Here is a 23,511-nt window from a genome sequence, read left to right on the forward strand (position 1 = left end):
TAGGGATGTTCTCTTGATAAGTGCGTGAATTGGACCATTTTCTGTCCTGCTAAGCATTCAAAATGTAACGAGTACTTTTGGGTGTCAGGGAAAATGTATGGAGTAAAAAATACATTATTTTCTTTAGGAATGTAGTGAAGTAAAAGTAAAAGTAGTCAAAAATATGAATAGTAAAGTCAAGTACAGATACCCCCAAAAAACTACTTAAGTAGTACTTTAAAGTATTTTTACTTAAGTACTTTACACCACTGGTTAACGCTCATTCTTAGCTATCTCGACTATGCACTTGCCTCTGCTAGCAATACACTGTGCTAACATTAGCCTAGACTGTACCACAGAAAATAACAGTTTTAAACAGTTGTAAAAACTCACTTCTTCCAGACAGAAGAGTTCCTGTAGATTCAGACTTACTCATCGCCAATCTTTTGTTATGTCTCGTGGGTTTCATAACCACGTCTGTATAACAATTCAATAATGATGAGACAGGAGACAGGAATCAGTTCAACCATTTATCTCGAACGTGATCATCTCAACACATACAAACCCCCATGATGCTCTGCGGCACAACCCCAATATACAACAAATACATAGATAAGTAAATGGACACAAAACAAAACTCATAGAGGAATTTAAATGTTCATTTCTAGAAAGTAGGGCCATGGGATAGGGTCAGAAAGGTCAGTATGTTTGATAACTGGTTACAAAGGTGACATAACAAGCATAAGGTCCATTATAACACAGTGAAGTAGAGGTGGGAGCTAAAAGCAGACATGGACAGTGAGACGGTGTGAGGAGGTCAGGGGTGAAACACTAGATCAGGACAGGTAGAAATGGCAGGGCTGGAAATAGACACAGAGACACATTCTGATCATGGCTCAGACCTGACCTGAGACACCCAAACAGAAGATGCCATAGCAAAGTCCTGTCCAGTAGGCTATATGGGATTTCCTTTCATTAAAATGTGTGTCAATGTGTGTGTTTGTCCAGTGTGTGTGTGTGTGTGTGTGTGTGTGTGTGTGTGTGTGTGTGTGTCTGTGTGTGTCCAGTGTGTGTGTGTGTGTGTGTTTGTGTGTGTCCAGTGTGTGTGTGTGTCCAGTGTGTGTGTTCAGTGTGTGTGTGTGTGTGTTCAGTGTGTGTGTGTGTGTGTGTGTGTTCAGTGTGTGTGTGTGTGTGTGTGTCTAGTGTGTGTGTGTGTCCGGTGTGTGTGAGTGCGTGTGTGTCTAGTGTGTGTGTGTGTCCGGTGTGTGTGTGTGTGTGTGTTTGTGTCCAGTGTGTGTGTGTGTCCAGTGTGTGTGTGTGTGTCCAGTGTATGTGTCCAGTTTGTGTGTGTGTCCAGTGTGTGTGTCCAGTGTGAGTGTGTGTCCAGTGTGTGTGTCCAGTGTGTGTGTTTGTCCAGTGTGTGTGTGTGTGTGTGTGTGTGTCCGGTGTGTGTGACTGTGTCCAGTGTGTGTGTGTCCAGTGTGTGTGTTTGTCCAGTGTGTGTGTGTTTGTCCAGTGTGTGTGTGTGTGTGAGTGTTTCCCGTGTGTGTGTGTGTCCAGTGTGTGTGTCCAGTGTGTGTGTGTCCAATGTGTGTGTGTCCAGTGTGTGTGTGTGTACAGTGTGAGTGTGTCCAGTGTGTGTGTGTATGTCCAGTGTGAGTGTGTCCAGTGTGTGTGTTTGTGTCCAGTGTATGTGTGTGTGTGTGTGTGTCCGGTGTGTGTGTGCGTGCGTGTGTGTCCAGTGTGTGTGTGTCCAGTGTGTGTGTGTGTGTATTTGTACAGTGTGTGTGTGTGTCCAGTGTGTGTGTGTGTGTCCAGTGTGTGTGTTCAGTGTGTGTGTGTGTATGTCCAGTGTGAGTGTGTCCAGTGTGTGTGTTTGTCCAGTGTGTGTGTGTGTGTGTGTGTGTGTGTGTGTGTGTGTGTGTGTGTGTGTGTGTGTGTGTGTGTGTGTGTGTGTGTGTGTGTGTGTGTGTGTGTGTGTATGTGTGTGTGTGTGTGTGTGTGTGTGTGTGTGTGGGTGTGTGTGTGTGTGTGTGTGTGTGTGTGTGTGTGTGTGTGTGTGTGTGTGTGTGTGTGTGTGTGTGTGTGACCATAGTTATTATTTACAGGGACACTGAGGAGTCAACACCATAAACCCAAAACCCTGGATAGAGGGGCTCAGTGAATGTGGAGTGGAATGTGTTCAGGTGGGTCAGTGTGTCAGAGGAGACTCTGTAGAAGGACAGAGTGCCGGCTGGCCAGTCCAGATACACTCCTACTCTGTGGGAGCTGGAGGAGGGGACGTCTATGGAAGTGGACTTCTTATTGTGCCTGGCAGAGTAACCGTTGTCAGAGCAGATCAGACTCCAGGACTTGTCATTCCATCCAATCCTACAGTCATCACCCCCTCCTCTCCTGCTGATTCCTTTATATGTCACTCCTATACCAGCCCCTCCCCCACTCCACTCTACCTCCCAGTAACAGCGTCCAGTCAGACCCTCTCTACACAGCACCTGAGGCCAGACCTCAAATCTCTCTGGGTGATCAGGATACGGCTGCTTCTCTCTCCTACCTGTCACCTTTCTGTTCTCCTCAGACAGAGATAGGAGTCTGTTTACTGTGTTTAGGTCCAGTGTGAGATCACAGACATCTGATGGATGAAACCAGACACAATATTAGAAATCATCATCATTCACATTAGAATGTTAACTCACTTTTCACTAATTCATTTACTGTAGATGTTTCTAGGTATCAAAAGAAGTTAAGGTAACTTGAGATTTGTTGAATGATCATATGTTATACTGTATGGTAATATGAAACACACTTATTCCCATTAATTACACACACACACACACACACACACACACACACACACACACACACACACACACACACACACACACACACACACACACACACACACACACACAGACACACACACACACACACACACACACACTTACACTGAACACACACACACACACACACACACACACACACACACACACACACACACACACACAAACACACACACACACACACACACATACACACTGGACACACACACACACATCCTGAACACACACACACACACACACACTGGACAAACACACACACATCCTGAACACACACACACACTGAACACACACACACACATTTCTAAAGTAACACGAACACGCCACACACACACAGACACACACATTGTCAAAGCAACTCTTTGTAAACTTTGGTGTCCCTGATTTGTGCTTCTGTAGAACTACAGCTGATATTTAATATGACCAAGTAAGTAATGATGGTGGTCTTTGACTTTGACTTCACTTGAATTAAGACTTATTCTTAGTCATATTCTTCACAGCAGTCAACACTCACATTTTCTAAGTCCAGGTTTCATTGTGTACTCTCCACCATGTTCCACACTGTAGCGGTAAGCAGAAGAACAGACAGTAATTGAGTGATACACGTGAACTCACACACACACACACACAAACACACACACTCACACACACACGGTTAGCATATAACTTTGTACAAGCGGTACTATCTGTGTATGTGTCCAGTGTGTGTACAGTGTGTGTGTGTCTGTGTGTGTGTGTGTCCAGTGTGCGTGTGTGTGTCCAATGTGTGTGTGTGGTATGTATGTGTGTCCTGTTTGTGTGTGTCCTGTGTGTGTGTTTGTCCTCTTTGTGTGTGCCCAGTGTGTGTGTGTGTGTCCAGTGTGTGTGTGTGTGTCCAGTGTGTCCAGTGTGTGTGTCCAGTGTGTGTGTGTGTTTGTCCAGTGTGTGTTTGTGTCCAGTGTGAGTGTGTGTGTGTCCAGTGTGTGCACACACACAAACACACACTGGACACACACACACAAACTGGACCACACACACACAAACACACTGGACACACACACACTGGACACACACTGGACACACACACACTGGACACACACACACTGGACCCACACTGAACAAACACACACACACTGGACCCACACACACACACACACACACACTGGAAACACACACACACTGGACACACACACACACTGGACACACACATACACTGGACACACACACACACACACACACTGGACACACACACACACACAGGACACACACACCACACACACACAAACTGGACACACACACACACACACACACACACACACAGTCAGCATATAACTTAGTCCAAGTGGTGGTCAGAATGTTTGTCTTAACTAGCCTGATAACTCCAACATGTCTGATATGAACATTGACATAAACCCTCTACATACTTCAGTTTCTCCAGTCTGCAGTGTGGATCCTCCAGTCCAGCAGAGAGCAGTCTGACTCCTGAGTCTCCTGGGTGATTGTAGCTCAGGTCCAGCTCTCTCAGGTGTGAGGGGTTTGACTTCAGAGCTGAGACCAGAGATGCACAGCCTTCCTCTGTGACTAGACAGCCTGACAGCCTGCAATGAGTCAAAACATATTAAAACCACACTGCTATTATTTGGTGGTGAAAATAGTGGCAGTATATTTTTTAAACCCTTTTCATTTTCATTTATACCAGTGTCCTGAAACCTGCCATATCTATATCATTATTAGAAAAAAATCATTGAGTATACAGTCCACAACATATCTAGTTTGACAGTGAAGCTAACATTTTAAATGTGGCTCTATACTCCAGCATTTTGGATTTGAGATCAAATGTTTCATATGAGGTGACAGTATATAATGTCACCTTTTATTTTAGGGTATTTTAATACATATCTGTTTCACCGTTTAGAAATGAAAGCACTTTATGTGCCTAGTCCCCCCTTTTGAAGAAGTCATAAGTATTCTGACCAATTCACTTATAGTGTATTAAAGTATTCAAAAGTTGAGTATTTGGTTGTAAACTCGTTGGTTGCATTTGCAGTTTGTTTTGGTTGTGTTTTGGGTTATGTTTTGCCCAATAGTAACTGAATGGTGGATGATGACTGGAGTAATTTTCTGTCTAAGTGAGTAGATAACATGTTTCTGAACACTACTGAATGAATCCTGATGATCCCATGATTAATAAAAATAATGAATGAATCATGAACAATTATGAGTGAGAAAGTTACAGAGGCTACAACAAAACATGCTAACCTCTCACCATTACCAATAACAGAGGGGGTATGATCCTTGTTCCTCTGTAACTTTCTCATTCATCATCATTCACGATTCATTCATGATTATTCATAATCATGGTAGCATCCACATGAATGTAAGAGTGTTCAGAAACATCTTCTATTCTTACTGACAATACAAGTGAAGTGACTCCAAAATGACAGGACATTATTCACCATTCAGTTTCTATTGGGAAAAACATCATCCAAAACACAACCAAGACAAACTGCAAATGCATTCAACACGTTTGTAGAATCACAAGCTTGATGTAATCACTGTGGGTAAGGAATATGGGACCAAATACTAAACTTATGACTGCTTTAATACAATATAAGTGAATTTGTCAAAACTAGATACATAAAGTGCTTTCATATCTAAACAGTAACACAGATATGTATGAAAAACCTCAAATAAAAGGTGACATTACATACTGTTGCCTAATATGAAACATTCTATCTCAAATCCAAAATGCTGGAGCATAGCACCAAATTTAAAACTGTAAACTTCACTGTCCAAACACATATGGTGTGGACTATGTGTGCCTGGTAAACACATGTGGATCTGGTGAACAGTTATCACTTGTTGACCAACTACAGGAATACTGACCTCAGAGTCTCCAGTTTACAGTGGGGATTCCCCAGTCCAGCAGAGAGCAGCTTCACTCCTGAATCCTCCAGGTCATTGTTACTCAGATCCAGCTCTCTCAGGTGTGAGGGGTTTGACTTCAGAGCTGAGACCAGAGAAGCACAGCCTTCCTCTGTGACTAGACAGCCTGACAGCCTGACAGAGAGATGATCATGATTTCACAAACTGTTAATTTAACACCAGTAGTGTAGAAGGACAATGGCAGATGCATTTGGTTTATTCTCTTAAACAACATATAGATTCATCTTCTGTCTCCTAGAATTGTATGGTCATATTGTTATACTAAAGTGAACATCAATGCATTGATTCAATATGTTTTTCAAAATTAAGTATATACATATTATAATACATATATTTCTCTGAACATTTCTTCCTGATGATTAGTACTTAAATGTCATTTTATGTACTCACAGAGCAGCTCTGGAGGCTTTGACCACTGGCAGCAGCCTCAGAAGACCTTCCTCTGATCTGGAGTATTTCTTCAGGTCAAACACATCCAGCTCCTTTTCTGAAGTCAGCAACACAAAGACCAGAGCTGACCACTGTGCATGTGAAAGTTCTTCTTCTGAGAGACTTCCTGATCTCAGGTAGCTTTGGATCTCCTCCACTAGAGAATGGTCATTCAGTTCATTCAGACAGTGGAACAGATTGATGCACCTCTCTGGAGAGGGATTCTTCCTGATCTTCTCCTTGATGTACTTGACTGTTTCTTCATGGCTCTGTGAGCTGCTTCTTGTCTTTGTCAGTAGACCTCGTAAGTGCTTCTGATTGGACTCCAGTGAGAGGCCCAGAAGGAAGCGGAGGAAAAGGTCCAGGTTTCCCGTCTCACTTTGTAAGGCTTTATCAACAGCACTCGTGAAGACTGTAACTTCAGGCTTGTCTCTTGACAGCGCAAAAAAGTAGCTGAACATTGATTGAGGTTTGGCCATTAGATTCTCATTGTTGTTGATGAATGAGAGGAACACATATACAGCAGCCAGAAACTCCTGAATGCTCAGATGCACGAAGCAGTACACCTTGTCCTGGTACAGCACACATTCCTCTTTAAAGATCTGTGTGCACAATCCTGAGTACACTGAGGCTTCATTGACATCAATGCCAGCCTCTTTCAGGTCTTTTTCATAGAAAATCAGATTGCCCTTCACAAGCTGTTGAAAAGCCAGTTTTCCAAGTGTCAGAATGCTCTCTTTATTCCAGTGTGGACCTGTCTCTTCTTTCCCAAGATACTTTTCATTCTTCTGTTTGGTATGAAACACCACAAGGTGTGTGTACATCTCAGTCAGAGTCTTGGGCATCTCTTCTCTCTTATGTTTCAGCATGTGTTCAAGGACTATTGCAGAAATCCAACAGAAGACTGGAATGTGGCACATGATGTGGAGGCTCCTTGATGTCTTTATGTGTGAGATGATTCTGCTGGCCAGGTCCTCATCACTGAATCTCTTCCTGAAGTACTCCTCCTTCTGTGGGTCATTGAACCCTCGTACCTCTGTCACCTGGTCAACACACCCTGAAGGGATCTTATTGGCTGCTGCAGGTCGGGTAGTTATCCAGAAGAGAGCCGAGGGAAGCAGATTTCCCTTGATGAGATTTGTCAGCAGAACATCCACTGAGGTTGACTCTGTGACGTCACAACAGATCTTGTTTTTCTGGAAGTCTAGGGGCAGTCGGCACTCATCCAGACCATCAAAGATTAACAGAACTTTGTACTTGTCGTAGTTGGAGATTCTTGATTCTTTGGTTTCCATTGAGAAGTGATTGAGAAGTTTAATCAAAGTGTGTTTTTCCTTTTTCATCAAATTCAGCTCCCGAAAAGGGAATGAAAATACAAAATGGACATCCTGATTTGCTTTTCCTTCAGCCCAGTCCAGAATGAACTTCTGCACAGAGACTGTTTTTCCAATGCCAGCGACTCCCTTTGTCAGCACAGTCCTGATAGGTTTGTCTTGTCCAGTTAAGGGTTTGAAGATGTCGTTACATTTGATTGCAGTCTCTGGTCTTGCTTGTTTCCTGGTTGTTGTCTCAATCTGTCTCAGCTCATGTTCATTATTGACCTCTCCTGTTCCACCCTCTGTGATGTAGAGCTCTGTGTAGATCTTATTGAGAAGTGTTGGGTTTCCTTGTTTAGCGATCCCCTCAAATACACATTGAAACTTCTTCTTTAGATTAGATTTGAGTTCACGTTGGCAAATCACAGCAAGCTCATCTGAATGAAGAAATAACACAGAGGATATTAATATTACATCTGTTTTAATGCCTACAGTATTCTAGGACTGTTATAACATTTTAAATAAAAGTATTATTTTGTTTATTATACTTATTATTAATAGAAGTGTTATTAATGTTGTCTCTCTCTCTCCTCTGTCTCTCTCTCTCTCTCTGTCTAAATTAATCACCACAACACATCCCCGCTGCTACTTGATGAGGTCACTAGGTGTTGTGTTAAGGCTGCTACAATATCATTGAGTTACACAGCTACTTTAGCTGTACTTTAGCTACAGCTTTTAAAAAATGTTCTAAAACAGCATTCAACATGAGGCAGACAGCTCTTACTTTTATCCAGTGTGTCAGCAAGCTCCTTCTGGTTCATTTTCCTCAGGATGTGCAGTGTGATCTTCAGAGCCCCCTCTCTGGCACTGCTCTCCTGCTTCTCATCTTCAGCATCCACCACTTCCTTATCCTGCTTCTGACTCTCAAAGCCTTCTGGGAGTTCTGGACTAAGAATCCTCTTGAACATCTTCAGCTCGTTCTTCACAAATGTCATAATATTATCTTCAAGCAACTGAAATAAATCAAGTAAATAAGTTAAGCAAGAGAAGAAATGCTTTCTCATTAATGAATGATTGACAGATCAACTTTACTTGAGGTAAACAAAAACAAATGTACATAACAAGACCACATACACTGAATATGGAGTCCAGGTCTGTTTGATGACTCTGGGAAGACTGACCACTGAGAATATCTGACTCTGATCTCTCCTGTTGGTTTCTGTGGACAAAACATGAGATTACATCTCCTCATCCAGGGAGTGCACACACACACACACATACACACACACACACACACACACACACACACACACACACATACACACACACACACACACACACACACACACACACACACACACACACACACACACACACACACATACACACACACACAGGGAGGGAATGTTGTGTTTGTGTAATATTGTTTCAGGACTATGAAAATGGAAAAAATTATTGGCCTATGGATTATGAAAACAACAAAAATAAATGGGAAAATGGGAGAGGAGAAATGACTAGAGACAGTGTTGTTTAACTCACTGACCATGACCCATGAGTTCTTCTTACCTTTGTTCACTAGAAAAGTCTCCCTCTCTAAAGTTTAGAGGTTGACTCATAGACCAGTCACTCTTCATGGACACACAGCTGGGTACAGGGGAGGCTGGTCTCTCCTGCTTGATTGGGCTTCAACACAACAGAGACAAACATTACATCTCTCATCTACTCTGAACTCAGATGGGGAAACATAAGAAGAGTTTCATTCCAAAACGCTATATATCCATTTTCAGAAATGTTCATAAATTAGCTTTTATTGTTTAAAGAAATTATGAAATTGATTGGTGTGTTTTTTCAGTAGCTAATCATGGCATGGGATTGTTCAATGACAGACATGTATTTGTTTAAAATCTATCACTTGATGGTTTCATTTTAGAGAGACAAATTCATGTTTTTTTGCAAAATGCTATATATCTGCCTCACTCAGAGAAATAAGTAGTACTGCTAGGTTTTACACAGTAATAATATATATCTGTCTCACTCTCAGAGAAATAAGTAGTACTGCTAGGTTTTACACAGTAATAATATATATTCCTCACTCTCAGAGAAATACGTAGTACTGCTAGGTTTTACACAGTAATAATGTATCTTCCTCACTCTCAGAGAAATAAATAGTACTGCTAGGTTTTACACAGTCAAATGTGACCGACCGGCTCGATTTGATCTTATGTAGCAAAATTTGAAATGGTGTTTTTTCCATTGGATAAAAGTAGAGACTCAGCTAGAATAAGGTATATCATACACTACAGTTGAGGAACAATGGGAAAGTAATTCTGCTTTGAAAGATGATAAACTTGTAACCTCATGTTTGAGAAAATGGCCTTTAAATGTGTTGGTTCACCTACTGGAGAGCTCTTCTTTATCTACAGTGGTGTTACTTTGGCAGATAATGTCACCCATCTAAATAAATAGTATATATATATAGTTAACTAAATGTATGGTGCTTTTGATTTATGTCAGTTTCATTGTTTGTTATGCTATAAATTGTTATTTTATGGTTGTAAGTGGTAAAATGAACTAGAAAATGTCATATTTTGCAATTCTGAGTAATTACTACTTTAGTAAGGATATACTTTATTCAGGACTACTGCAGTTGCTAAATAATTCCAAGAGATGGCAGCATAAGACCACGAATGATATTTCAGAAGGTTAGTTTAGTTTTCTCCCTGGATACACCACCACTCCCCCTCACAGGAAAACTCCTGCACACGCTTTTTACTGTCCCTTTCCACACTGCTAACGCAAGAGGAACGACTGAAAAAGCATTTAACAGATTACTGTGAAATAATATAATGACGATTCATGTTTATTATTACCTGTTTTTATGCTCATGTTTTGAAATTATACTTCATTACTATAACGATTATCAATAAGCCTGAACATTAATTTAGTCACCTCTGGTCGAGAAAAACGTATTTTCCTGGTACATTCATTGTCAGATTCATCACCCAGCAACGAGCACTCTGCCTTCTAGCACAAGCGAGAGGCATGTTGAGGTACATTTGCTAACTGGGAGGGTTGCATTATGTAATTTATTGGTAGGCTGGAAGATGCACTCTTGTCTTATCTATTCCGAGGTTGTTTAATCACAATATTAGATATTTAAAAATGCATGTATACTAGGGTTGAGGTTGGAGCATCTGACTAGTGATTATTTACCAGGGGTTCAACACCTGCTATAGTCACTATTTAATTGCTCTTCCAAAAGCAACACAGGCCTAATACGAGATATATAGGTGGTCCTCTGTAGCTCAGCTGGTAGAGCATGGCGCTTCTAACGCCGAGGTAGTGGGTTCGATCCCCGGGACCACCCATACACAAAAATGTATGCATGCATGACTGTAAGTCGCTTTGGATAAAAGCCTCTGCTAAATGGCATATTTATTTATTTATTTATATAGCTAATTAAAGTAATGAGTGACCATTTTAGAAAATCATTGGAAATATAGTATTTGGTTGCATGCTATTTTATGTCAATCATATTGCTGCTTGTAGCCTATAACTGATGCTTCGTGGTCTTATGCTGCGATCTATTGGAAATATTTAGCAACCAAAAGTTATTAATTCACGTACAGACATTGGTGAGGCAGCTGAGAAATAAAGTGTATTAGATCAGTCTCAAACCTGCCCCACGCCAATTGCTGGACTTTCACACAGAGGTTACTAGGTCACCCAATTCAAACCACATTTGAAAAATAAAACAAATGTGTCTTATTTATCAAGTGTTCTGTCTTGCTATTATACATATAATAAAATAACAACAAAATAATCAAAACGCTATTTAATACTATAATTGTATTTACTAACATAATATTATTACTAAAATAGTTTCTAAAAGTGTTCTAGGCTACCCTACCCTAGAATTAGGGGTTACGGCTAAAATAGGTTACTGGTAGGTATACTTGATCCAAACCAGTCAGGTTTCAAGACTGGTCATTCAACTGAGACTGCTCTTCTCTGTGTCACGGAGGCTCTCCGCACTGCTAAAGCTAACTCTCTCTCCTCTGCTCTTGTCCTTCTAGACCTGTCTGCTGCCTTTGATACTGTGAACCATCAGATCCTCCTCTCTACCCTCTCCGAGCTGGGCATCTCCGGCGCGGCTCACTCCTGGATTGCGTCCTACCTGACCGGTCGCTCCTACCAAGTGGCGTGGCGAGAAGCTGTCTCCGCACCACGTGCTCTCACCACTGGTGTCCCCCAGGGCTCAGTTCTAGGCCCTCTCCTATTCTCCCTATACACCAAGTCACTTGGCTCTGTCATATCCTCACATGGCCTCTCCTATCATTGCTACGCTGACGACACACAATTAATCTTCTCCTTTCCCCCTTCTGATAACCAGGTGGCGAATCGCATCTCTGCATGTCTGGCAGACATTTCAGTATGGATGACGGATCACCACCTCAAGCTGAACCTTGGCAAGACGGAGCTGCTCTTCCTCCCGGGGAAGGACTGCCTGTTCCATGATCTCGCCATCACGGTTGACAACTCCGTTGTGTCCTCCTCCCAGAGTGCGAAGAGCCTTGGCGTGACCCTGGACAACACCCTGTCGTTCTCCGCTAACATCAAGGCGGTGACCCGATCCTGTAGGTTCATGCTCTACAACATTCGGAGAGTACGACCCTGCCTTACACAGGAAGCGGCACAGGTCCTAATCCAGGCACTTGTCATCTCCCGTCTGGATTACTGCAACTCGCTGTTGGCTGGGCTCCCTGCCTGTGCCATTAAACCCCTACATCCAGAATGCCGCAGCCCGTCTGGTGTTCAACCTTCCCAAGTTCTCTCACGTCACCCCGCTCCTCCGCACACTCCACTGGCTTCCAGTTGAAGCTCGCATCTGCTACAAGACCATGGTGCTTGCCTACGGAGCTGTGAGGGGAACGGCACCTCCGTACCTTCAGGCTCTGATCAGTCCCTACACCCAAACGAGGGCATTGCGTTCATCCACCTCTGGCCTGCTGGCTCCCCTACCTCTGCGGAAGCATAGTTCCCGCTCAGCCCAGTCAAAACTGTTCGCTGCTCTGCCACCCCAATGGTGGAACAAGCTCCCTCATGACGGCAGAACAGCGGAGTCACTCACCACCTTCCGGAGACATTTGAAACCCCACCTCTTTAAGGAATACCTGGGATAGGATAAAATAATCCTTCTACCCCCCCCCCCCTTACCCCAACCCAAACCCCAACACAAAAAAAAAAAAAAAAAAAAAACATTGTAAAGTGGTGATCCCACTGGCTGTAAGGTGAATGCACCTATTTGTAAGTCGCTCTGGATAAGAGCGTCTGCTAAATGACGTAAATGTAAATGTAAGTAGGTTAAGAGTTTCTGTATAGCACTTTGTGCACTCTTGCGCCTCCCTTTGGCCATCTGTGGGTACTATATAACTCATTCATGAAATTTTTGACATTTACATTTTACATATTTAGCAGACGCTCTTATCCAGAGCGACTTACAGTTAGTGAGTGCATACATTTTCATACTGGCCCCCTGTGGGAAACGAACCCACAACCCTGGCGTTGCAAGCACCATGCTGTACCAACTGAGCTATATGACACTTGCTAGGCTCATAATCTGAGGTAGCAACTGAGTCAGATCTACAAATCCATTAGCTAGACCACGCGATTAGACAACAATCACCCCATTATACCCATTTGGTTTGCAACTCAGTGAACCTGCGCAGCATTTGCTCAATTTGATGGCTATGAACGAAGATTTCGATGCAGATCAAATTACCCAGCAGCCATTTAGAAACAACAAGTCATCAGAAAAATTGTTATTTCTTAATTAAAAAATGTCTTCTGGCTGTTTAAATCTGCCACATCTTGAAAAAGAGGACAGGGACATGCGTTTTGTTTAGATTGTACACATTTTTCTTAAAACAAATATGTTTAACCATGACCAGAAAATGTTTAACGTTTGATGGCTTTGCGCCAGACAACACCTCTTAGACTGTGGCTCACCACAACATGTACTCAGGTTAACATTGAGCGCGGTCACCAAGTAACCGTAACCTTGTTAATAATAAGTTACCTGAGGTAAACCTACAGGGTAAACGCTCGCCAAGTAGCCGTAACCTTGTTAACAATAAGTTACCTGAGGTAAACCTACAGGGTTAACGCTCACCAAGTATCCATAACCTTGTAAATAATAAGTTACCTGAGGTAAATCTACAGTAGAACTAATAGGAGCTGGCAGGGTGAAAAATGCTCAAACTTAAGGCCTGTTTTTTCGCGATTACTTCATAACCAGGGACAGAAGGTAATATTATGAAACTGGGCTCCATGGGTGGATGCAATGAACTAATTTTATCAGAAATAAACGTTGTAAAAAATGTAACTTGAGGCGCCCCGAAAATAATATTCAAAAGGTTCAGTCCTTGGACACAGAGGGGTTAAACACATTATATTTTAGTCATTTAGCAGACGCTCTTATCCAGAGCGACTTACAGGAGCAATTAGGGTTAAGTGCCTTGCTCAAGGTCACATCAACAGATTTTTCACCTAGTCGGCTCGGGGATTAAAACCAGCAACCTTTCGGTTACCGGCACAACGCTCTTAACCACTAAGCTACCTGCCGCCCCTAAAGTTACCTTCCATCTAGTGAAGAGATGACGAATCCGGTGAACCACAAGATGAAACAAGGATAGCGAGTGAAAAGGATCTGGCTACACTCATACTGTCACTGACCATTACGCAAAAAAGCAAATTGAACAATAAACTTCGGTGTCTCAACACTGTAACGAACTCCGTCGTTGTTCCCCAAGATCACCTCAGACCACATGTACTCAGGTTAACATTGAGCGCGCTCACCAAGTAACCGTAACCGTAACCTTGTTAATAATAAGTTACCTGAGGTAAACCTACAGGGTTAACGCTCACCAAGTAGCAGTGACCTTGGTAATAGTAAGTTACCTGAGGTAAACATACAGGGTTAGCGCTCACCAAGTAGCCGTAACCTTGTTAATAATAAGTTACCTGAGGTAAACCTACAGGGTTAACGCAGGCAGGTCTCATTGATAACAATAGTTAAGCTGGCATTGTGACGCAGAACAATGGGCTGGGAATAGAACGTTCTGAAGGCGAGTCGGTGTCACGGAGCTCAATAGAACTTATAGGAGCTGGTAGGGTGAAAAATGCCCAAACATAAGGCCTGTTGTTTCGCGATTACTTCATAACCAGGGACAGAAGGTAATATTATGAAACTGGGCTCCATGGCGGATGCAATTAAATAATTTTATCAGAAATAAACGTTGTAAAAAATGTCACTTGAGGCGCCCCGAAAATAATATTCAAAAGTTCAGTCCTTGGACACAGAGGGGTTAAATGGTAAAGTTACCGTCCATCTAGTGAAGAGAGGAGAACCGGACAGAGGGAGCGTAGGCCAGCATCCGTCAACGAGAGAGGGAGAAGCCCTCCACGGTATTTAACAGGTGGAAGAAACAACCCGGGAGCTCCATCGGTCCACAAGAAATGCAGGCAGCCGGTGATGATGTAGTGGTAGCTAGGATAACTAGGATGCTGCTGGTAGAGTAGCTAGCTTAGCTAGCTGTACCGACTAGCTTGGCTAACTAGCAGGTCGTTCGTCTGTCCCTCGAGAATGATGACGAATCCGGTGAACCACACAATTAAACAAGAATAGCGAGTGAAAAGGATCTGGCTACACTCATACTGTCTATGACCATTACGCAAAAAAAGCAAATTGAACAATACACTTCGGCGTCTCAACACTGTAAAGAACTCCGTCGTTGTTCCCCAAGATCACCTCAGACCGACCACTCTGCGCGTAACTGGACAATATGCTTGGCGCCAAACCGTACGTGGACGCGGGCAGTTCTGTACGTGGACGCGGACAGTTCCAGAACGCGGACATGAGCAGAGCCACACAATAAACTAAACCCAGTCTTTACAGTGGCTTACATTAGTAATATTATATTATTTATTTTTATATGTAAAACAAACATTCAAAGTTTTTTTTATAACAATATTTTGAGATCTGGGCCCAAATCCACAAAGTATCTCAGAGTAGAAAATTGGTCGTATAAGTGCTGAGAATTAAGACATTTTACTCTTATGGGTATAAATGAATGCATAGCATTTTGTCTTAGGTTTGGCAGATTAACTCATGCTTATTTCAGAAGATAAACTCAGGTTTTCGCCCAGCGGCTAAGGAGTTGGAGCAGTGGCAGGAGTTGGACCTATGGCAGAAAGGTGGCTGGTTCGAATCACGGGCCGGGCGCTGGAAAAAACGGGCGGGCTTGATCTGACCACTGGAGGGCTGCTGGGTTCACATCCTCAAAACATTCACCTTTCGTTGATCAGAACTCTAAAGGTTCTTCTTCACTGAACCCAAAAATATATCTAACTTTATTATTTAATTACCTATATCATGTTATTTCAAGTTATCACTTTGGAGCGCAACATCACGTTGTTAAAAATTGAATCCTAAATTGGCAATGGCTATAAATTGGGCAATTGAAGGCATCTAGGGCGAAATATGTGTTCGATGAAAATGAACATTGTATGCAAAGTTGTAGGCAACATTATTGACAAGGGACCCTGATGCCTACGATGCCAAAGCTATTTAGAGTTGTTAAACGGGTGTGAAGAGTGTATTGGTATAATGGTAATATTGTCAAAATTCTGCTTGTAACAACCATCAGAATTGGTTAAAAATATATGCATTCCATTATATTAGGCAATAATGAAGAGTAGGCAAAGTGGTCGTGTCGTGTGAAAATTCTATCAAATGTCTTCCATTGCAACGAGTCCAGTCAGGGTGCTGCAGAACCCCTGCAGTACCTCCGCTGACCCCGGATTGAGAACTCCTGATTTAGCAGATGCTCTTATCCAGAGTGATTTACAGGAAGTGCATTCATCTTAAGATAGCTATTTATTGTGTAAATAAACGTAATAAATTCTTCAGAAAATTGACCTCTCACCTCTTAGCTTTGGTGTCATGTTCCCTGGAGAGACGCATTTTAGAGGCAGGGCCCCCCTTCTCTCTCTCCCCAGAGAGACTCATTTTAGATGCAGGGACCCCCTCCTCTCTCTCCCCAGAGAGACTCATTTTAGAGGCAGGGCCCCCCTTCTCTCTCTCCCCAGAGAGACTCATTTTAGACCACTGACCCCTAAACAGAGATGCAGCATGTTGGTTGTGGTGAACACAGTGACAACTCATTCTAGAATGTCCATTGTTCTCTTTTACTCATGATCTCTTAGAAATAAAACATTTACTAACAGACATATCGAAACAGTCAGGCTATTTAATGCAATCAGATGAACATCTGGTTGTGACATCTCTTCTCCATGTTAACTGTCAATAATAATAATAAGTCACTGTTTGTTAAGGTAGTTATAGACAGTGCAGCAACACAAGGCCATGTCTCACACTTATTTGTATTAATTAAAAGTCGGCTATTTGTTGTCTTTGAATCTGAGAATGTAGACAGAAGGGCTAAAACGGGCATGATTGATCTGAGGGGAAATCATTGATCCATTCAGAAAGTATTTTTTGCAACAAGTAAGATATGTTATATTATGTAAAGTAGGCTAGGTTATAATATAAACTCAGCAAAAAAAAAACGTCCCTTTTTCAGGACCCTGTCTTTCAAAGATAATTCGTAAAAATCCAAATAACACATATCTTCATTGTAAAGGATTTAAACACTGTTTCCCATGCTTGTTCAATGAACCATAAAAAATTAATGAACATGCACCTGTGGAACGGTCGCTAAGACACTAACAGCTTACAGACGGTAGGCAATTAAGGTCACAGTTATGAAAACTTTGGACACTAAAGAGGCCTTTCTACTGACTCTGAAAAACACCAAAAGAAAGATGCCCAGGGTCCTTACTCATCTGCGTGAACGTGCCTTAGGCATGCTGCATGGAGGCATGAGGACTGCAGATGTGGCCAGGGCAATAAATTGCAATGTCCGTACTGTGAGACGGCTAAGACAGCGCTACAGGGAGACAGAACGGACAGCTGATCATCCTCGCAGTGGCAGACCACGTGTAACAACACCTGCACAGGATCGGTACCTCCGAAAATGACACCTGCGGTACAGGTACAGGATGGCAACAACAACTGCCCAGGAAAGCACCAGGAAAGCACAATCCCTCCATCACTGCTCAGACTGTCCGCAATAGGCTGAGAGAGGCTGGACTGAGGGCTTGTAGGCCTGTTGTAAGGCAGGCCCCTACCAGACATCACCGGCAACAACGTCACATATGGGCACAAACACACCGTCGCTGGACCAGACAGGACTGGCAAAAAGTGCTCTTCACTGATGAGTCGCGGTTTTGTCTCACCAGGGGTGATGGTCGGATTCACGTTTATCGTAGAAGGAATGAGCGTTACACCGAGGCCTGTACTCTGGAGCGGGATCGATTTGGAGGTGGAGGGTCCGTCATGGTCTGGGGCGGTGTGTCACAGCATCATCGGACTGAGCTTGTTGTCATTGCAGGCAATCTCAACACTGTACGTTACAGGGAAGACATCCTCCTCCCTCATGTGGTACCCTTCCAGCAGGCTCATCCTGACATGACCCTCCAGCATGACAATGCCACCAGCCATACTGCCCGTTCTGTGCGTGATTTCCTGCAAGACAGGAATGTCAGTGTTCTGCCATGGCCAGCGAAGAACCCGGATCTCAATCCCATTTAGCACGTCTGGGATCTGTTGGATAGGAGGGTGAGGGCTACGGCCAATCCCCCCAGAAATGTCTGGGAACTTGCAGGTGCCTTGGTGGAAGACTGGGGTAACATCTCACAGCAAGAACTGGCAAATATGGTGCAGTCCATGAGGAGGAGATGCACTGCAGTACTTAATGCAGCTGGTGGCCACACCAGATACTGACTGTTACTTTTGATTTTGATCCCCCTTTTGTTCAGGGACACATTTTTCAATCACTGTGGAACTTGTTCAGTTTATGTCGCAGTTGTTGAATCTTGTTATGTTCACACAAATATTTACATATGTTAAGTTTGCTAAAAACAAACGCAGTTGACAGTGAGAGGACGTTTCTTTTTTTGCTGAGTATATAATAGCGGTTTGTTAGTGATATGCAGATGGAGGTCTATACCTCAGCTATAGCCTACATATCCTAGATGACCAGCCTAAACCTGTTCAGATCAGTTCCCATAATGTTACAGGCCTACCAGTAGCAGGACAGAGCATGTAGCCTAGGCATGATATGTTTCACATTTCCAACAGAGACCTTCAGGTTGGTCAGCATGATAAGTGATCATATATCTAACCTACTCTGACTATTGAATGTCTGTAAACAACCTAACTTTCTAATATAATAGTTCTATGTAGCCTAGACTTACCAGACTCTGCCCGTCTTTCCTTCAAATCAACACATTTACCCTAATTTTAATGTTGCCGAGAAATGTGTCCCACAGTTTAAACAGCCATTTTGTAAGTGCGTAGGCTACACACTTACTTTGTATTTCATATGAGGAAACTGGTGCGGCCGCCTGTTTTCTTGCAGATGAAGTAGCCTCTCATAGGGAACTCATTCAACCAGCCTAAACAACAGTAAATAAAATATGTCAAATGGTCAAAAAGCAATGGTGTAAAGAGAATCCTGTCCTCCTAATATAGCCATGTACATTAAAGACAGGTATATTGCTACAGATGTAGGATCTTAATTTGAGCCGGTTTGCTACAGCAGGAAAATAATCCTGAAGCAACACGACATTTGAAATATTATGTGGATTATAATCAGTCTCCTGAGTGGCGCAGTGGTCTAAGGCAGTGCTAACTGTGCCACTAGAGATCCTGGTTCGAATCCAGGCTCTGTCGCCGCGACCGGGAGACTCATGGGCGGCGCACAATTCGTCCAGGATAGGGGAGGGAATGGCCGGCAGGGAAGTAGCTCAGTTGATAGAGCATGGCGTTTGCAACGCCAGGGTTGTGGGTTTGATTCCCACAGGGGGCCAGTATAAATAAAAATGTATTCACTAACTGTAAGTTGCTCTGGATAAGAGCGTCTGCTAAATGACGTAAATGTAATAATAAATTGACCTTTTTCAAAAGGGAAAAGTGGAAATTACAAACTTCAGAAGCCTTTTTAACCCTTAAATACACAACAAGTTGTAGTTCTCCTGCAACAGGCTGATTAAATTAAGATCCTACATCTGTACATAGCTTGTCTTTATCTAAACCAAGGCAGTTTGCGTTATTAGCAATGATGTTGCAACTGTCAGCTGCTGTAAACCTATGTGATTGGATGTTATAGACCCCCATCCCAGTTTCTTTCCCCATGCTGTAGCCCTCACCAACTGGCCATCTGGTCCATAGAGACTAAAGGACTATACACTCTATGCTGCTCACCACATCAAGCCATCTCTGTGTGGGAAAGTATTGGGAAGACAGAAAGATAACAGTGAATATGAGACATGGGGAAGGTATTGGGAAGGTTTAAAGATAACAGTGAATATGAGACATGGGGGAAGGTATTGGGAAGGTTTAAAGATAACAGTGAATATGAGACATGGGGGAAGGTATTGGGAAGACAGAAAGATAACAATGAATATGAGACATGGGGAAGGTATTGGGAAGGTTTAAAGATAACAGTGAATATGAGACATGGGGGAAGGTATTGGGAAGGTTTAAAGATAACAGTGAATATGAAACATGGGGGAAGGTATTGGGAAGGCAGAAAGATAACAGTGAATATGAGACATGGGGAAGGTATTGGGAAGGTTGAAAGATAACATTGAATTTCCCCCAAGTATCGCAAACAGGAAGTAAAATTAGTCACAAGGTTGTGCTAACTAAAGTAGTGTTGCAAAAGCCTTTCCACCCCACTCTTCCCCATCAGTCTCAAGAACAGAACCTGTGGTTTAATGTAGAAACATGTAGATACAACAGAAACAAGATGTGATACTAGCAACTTCTCTTTTACCAGAACAGAGACATTTCCCAGAGGAGGCTGGTGGGAAGAGCTATAGGAGGACGGGTTCATTTTTAAAGACTTTTGTTTTTATCTTTTTAATGACAGATCATAGAAACATGCTGTTTTCACAGACAGAAAAGTATTTTGAGCCTTGTTACCCATTTTCTTCACACCTATTCCCCACTTAATCTGCCAAGACAATGCGCCACTAATGAGTCTCTCTTTCCTCACTGAATAAATGACAAATGGATGAATGGGCGATAGTTTTGCACCTTACTTCACAATTGAATTTAAATTAGGCTTAACTGAATGATAAGGAGGGTGCAGATGTTGAATTCATTTAGAACAATAGTGTAATGATGAGTTTGTGTAATGCCTGTTTATCAGCAGCAAATCATTTGACCACACGCCTTGTGGGTTGATACATTTCTCTTTTATGTTTTACTTTGTAAAAAGAAGCTGTTACAGGTCTGTTTTATTTACTATAAGTCTATTACTAATCAAATGTATTGTGGGAAACGAAAACATGCTATGTGTTGCAGTCAACACAATCTCACACTCAATCCGTGCAAATATGCACAAAAAGCATGCATTTTTGTGTGGCTGATTTTGTGTGAAAATACACATTTTTGTACGACTTCATTCATAGGAAAATACATTTTTGGGGGGCGAATTAAGCCATACAAAAACGCACAAAATCTGCTAAAATACTTTTTGTACATATTTGCTCGAATTGAGTGTGAGATTGTGTTGCAAAAAGTAGGCCTTTAGAATAATGCAAAACATATCCTTGACTACCGAAGTTGATGAGTGAACAAATGATGCCAGTCAGCCTGCACAGCCGGCCCATCAAAACTACAACTAAACTATACCAAAACTCATTTCACACATAATAAGAGTTAGCCTATAGACCAGATTACATTGACAATAGTCTGATGAGTGACAATATTAGGCCTATCAGTTGTCAAATTGTACATGAAGAGATGGACGCATCTTGTAATTGACAGATGCAGGGAAAGGAGCATCTCTTTATCAAATCCTCCTTCAGAGTCACATGCAGGTAAAACATTGTGATTTCTATATAGTGCTGTATCTGAAAGAGCAAATTCTGCAGTTTCTATGACACTTACCTTTATCAAATAACTCTCCAAATTCAAGAGGTGCAGCTCTATTTCCAAATATCATTTTTTTCACCAACATCCCTGCTGTTCATTCATTTAGCACACGACCAGTCTAGTGTCAGCATTGCTCTGGTTACTAAGCAACAACGAGTAACATAATATTCTGTCGCCAATGGCTGAATGGCCAATAGAAACCAGATAGAAACTGATAATGATGCATGTGACTTTAGTTTTGGTTAGCCGTGGATGTCGAAACCAACTTGCTCAATGTCTTTCCATATCTGGGGAAAGATGAAACCAGGCCAGCGGGTGAGAGACTGTCTGAGACTGTGGTTTTGAGACACGTGGAGCCCAAAAAAAAAGACACAATGTCAAGTAAGCAGGTCCTGTTCTCCCTCTTCCCCAAGAACCACAGCTCCCACTGGGGAAAAATACACAATGTCAAGACAGCAGGTCCTGTTCTCCCTCTTCCCCAAGCACCACAGCTCCTACTGGGGAAAAATACACAATGTCAAGACAGCAGGTCCTGATCTCCCTCTTCCCCAAGAACCACAGCTCCCACTGGGGAAAAATACACAATGTCAAGACAGCAGGTCCTGCTCTCCCTCTTCCCCAAGCACCACAGCTCCCACTGGGGAAAAATACACAATGTCAAGACAGCAGGTCCTGATCTCCCTCTTCCCCAAGAACCACAGCTCCCACTGGGGAAAAAGTAAGTAAGAGCGGACTGAAAAAGTCTCATAAAACTGTGTGCAGGGCAACCGATTTGTTTGTGGGGCTTGCTCACATAAAGCCCCGAAGCTGTGTGCTGACTGTGGAACCGAACCATAAAGAGAAGACGTGATTGGTTCATGTGTAAAGGCTCGGTACAGTGTCTGATACAATCAACACATTATTGTTTGTATATCTTGTCATGAATATATTAACACAAATATTTATTCATGGAATTAATCCTTTATAATTGTTCATGCACTGGTGTGTTTGTTTAGAAATACAGCAGATAATTTCACCTGAACACCTGGCTGGTTATATTATTATTATTATTATATTTTTCATTCTACTTTGTCAAAATAAACTCTAAATGGACTTTATTAAGTACTAAAACTCTATTACTAATTGAATCTACAAATAAAGTTGATCAGATGGATTATACTGTAATGTTTTTATTGTAAAGGAAACCGAAATAGGATATAGGCCTTTTTTATTTTACTTTGTAGAATTAACTTTTTTTAAAGTTACAAAAAATATATATTTCCACTAATATTTCTTCATGCAATTAATCCTTTACAATAGTTTATGCACTATTTATCAAGCGTTTATTTATAAACCACACTAGTGCAGGGATGGGCAACTCCAGTCCTCTGGGCCTGATTGGTGTCACACCTTGCTCTAGTGCAGGGATGGGCAACTCCAGTCCTCGGGGCCTGATTGGTGTCACACCTTGCTCTAGTGCAGGGATGGGCAACTCCAGTCCTCTGGGCCTGATTGGTGTCACACCTTGCTCTAGTGCAGGGATGGGCAACTCCAGTTCTCTGGGCCTGATTGGTGTCACACCTTGCTATGGTGCAGGGATGGGCAACTCCAGTCCTCGGGGCCTGATTGGTGTCACACCTTGCTCTAGTGCAGGGATGGGCAACTCCAGTCCTCTGGGGCCTGATTGGTGTCACACCTTGCTATAGTGCAGGGATGGGCAACTCCAGTCCTCTGGGGCCTGATTGGTGTCACACCTTGCTATAGTGCAGGGATGGGCAACTCCAGTCCTCTGGGCCTGATTGGTGTCACACCTTGCTCTAGTGCAGGGATGGGCAACTCCAGTCCTCGGGGCCTGATTGGTGTCACACCTTGCTATAGCACAGGGATGGGCAACTCCAGTCCTCGGGGGCCTGATTGGTGTCACACCTTGCTCTAGTGCAGGGATGGGCAACTCCAGTCCTCGGGGCCTGATTGGTGTCAC

General features: G+C 42.7%; 1 protein-coding gene across 1 annotated transcript; it reads right to left on the reverse strand.

The window, feature by feature from the left end:
• Positions 1-1,421: 1,421 nt before the first annotated feature.
• On the reverse strand, positions 1,422-21,622 carry LOC311141064 (NLR family CARD domain-containing protein 3-like). The gene is made up of 10 exons (XM_084176342.1): positions 21,567-21,622; positions 18,979-19,063; positions 16,471-16,659; positions 9,058-9,166; positions 8,268-8,562; positions 6,131-7,920; positions 5,679-5,854; positions 4,217-4,390; positions 3,332-3,374; positions 1,422-2,552 (listed from the first exon to the last, which is right to left on the reverse strand). Exons 3-10 carry the CDS (start codon positions 16,641-16,643, stop codon positions 2,082-2,084), a joined length of 3,231 nt encoding a protein of 1,076 aa, XP_084032468.1. The 5' UTR covers positions 16,644-16,659; positions 18,979-19,063; positions 21,567-21,622; the 3' UTR covers positions 1,422-2,081.
• Between the last annotated feature and the right edge of the window lie 1,889 nt (positions 21,623-23,511).

The sequence above is a fragment of the Coregonus lavaretus genome, assembly GCF_964263955.1.
Source record: "Coregonus lavaretus genome assembly, chromosome: 2".
NCBI lineage: Eukaryota > Metazoa > Chordata > Actinopteri > Salmoniformes > Salmonidae > Coregonus > Coregonus lavaretus.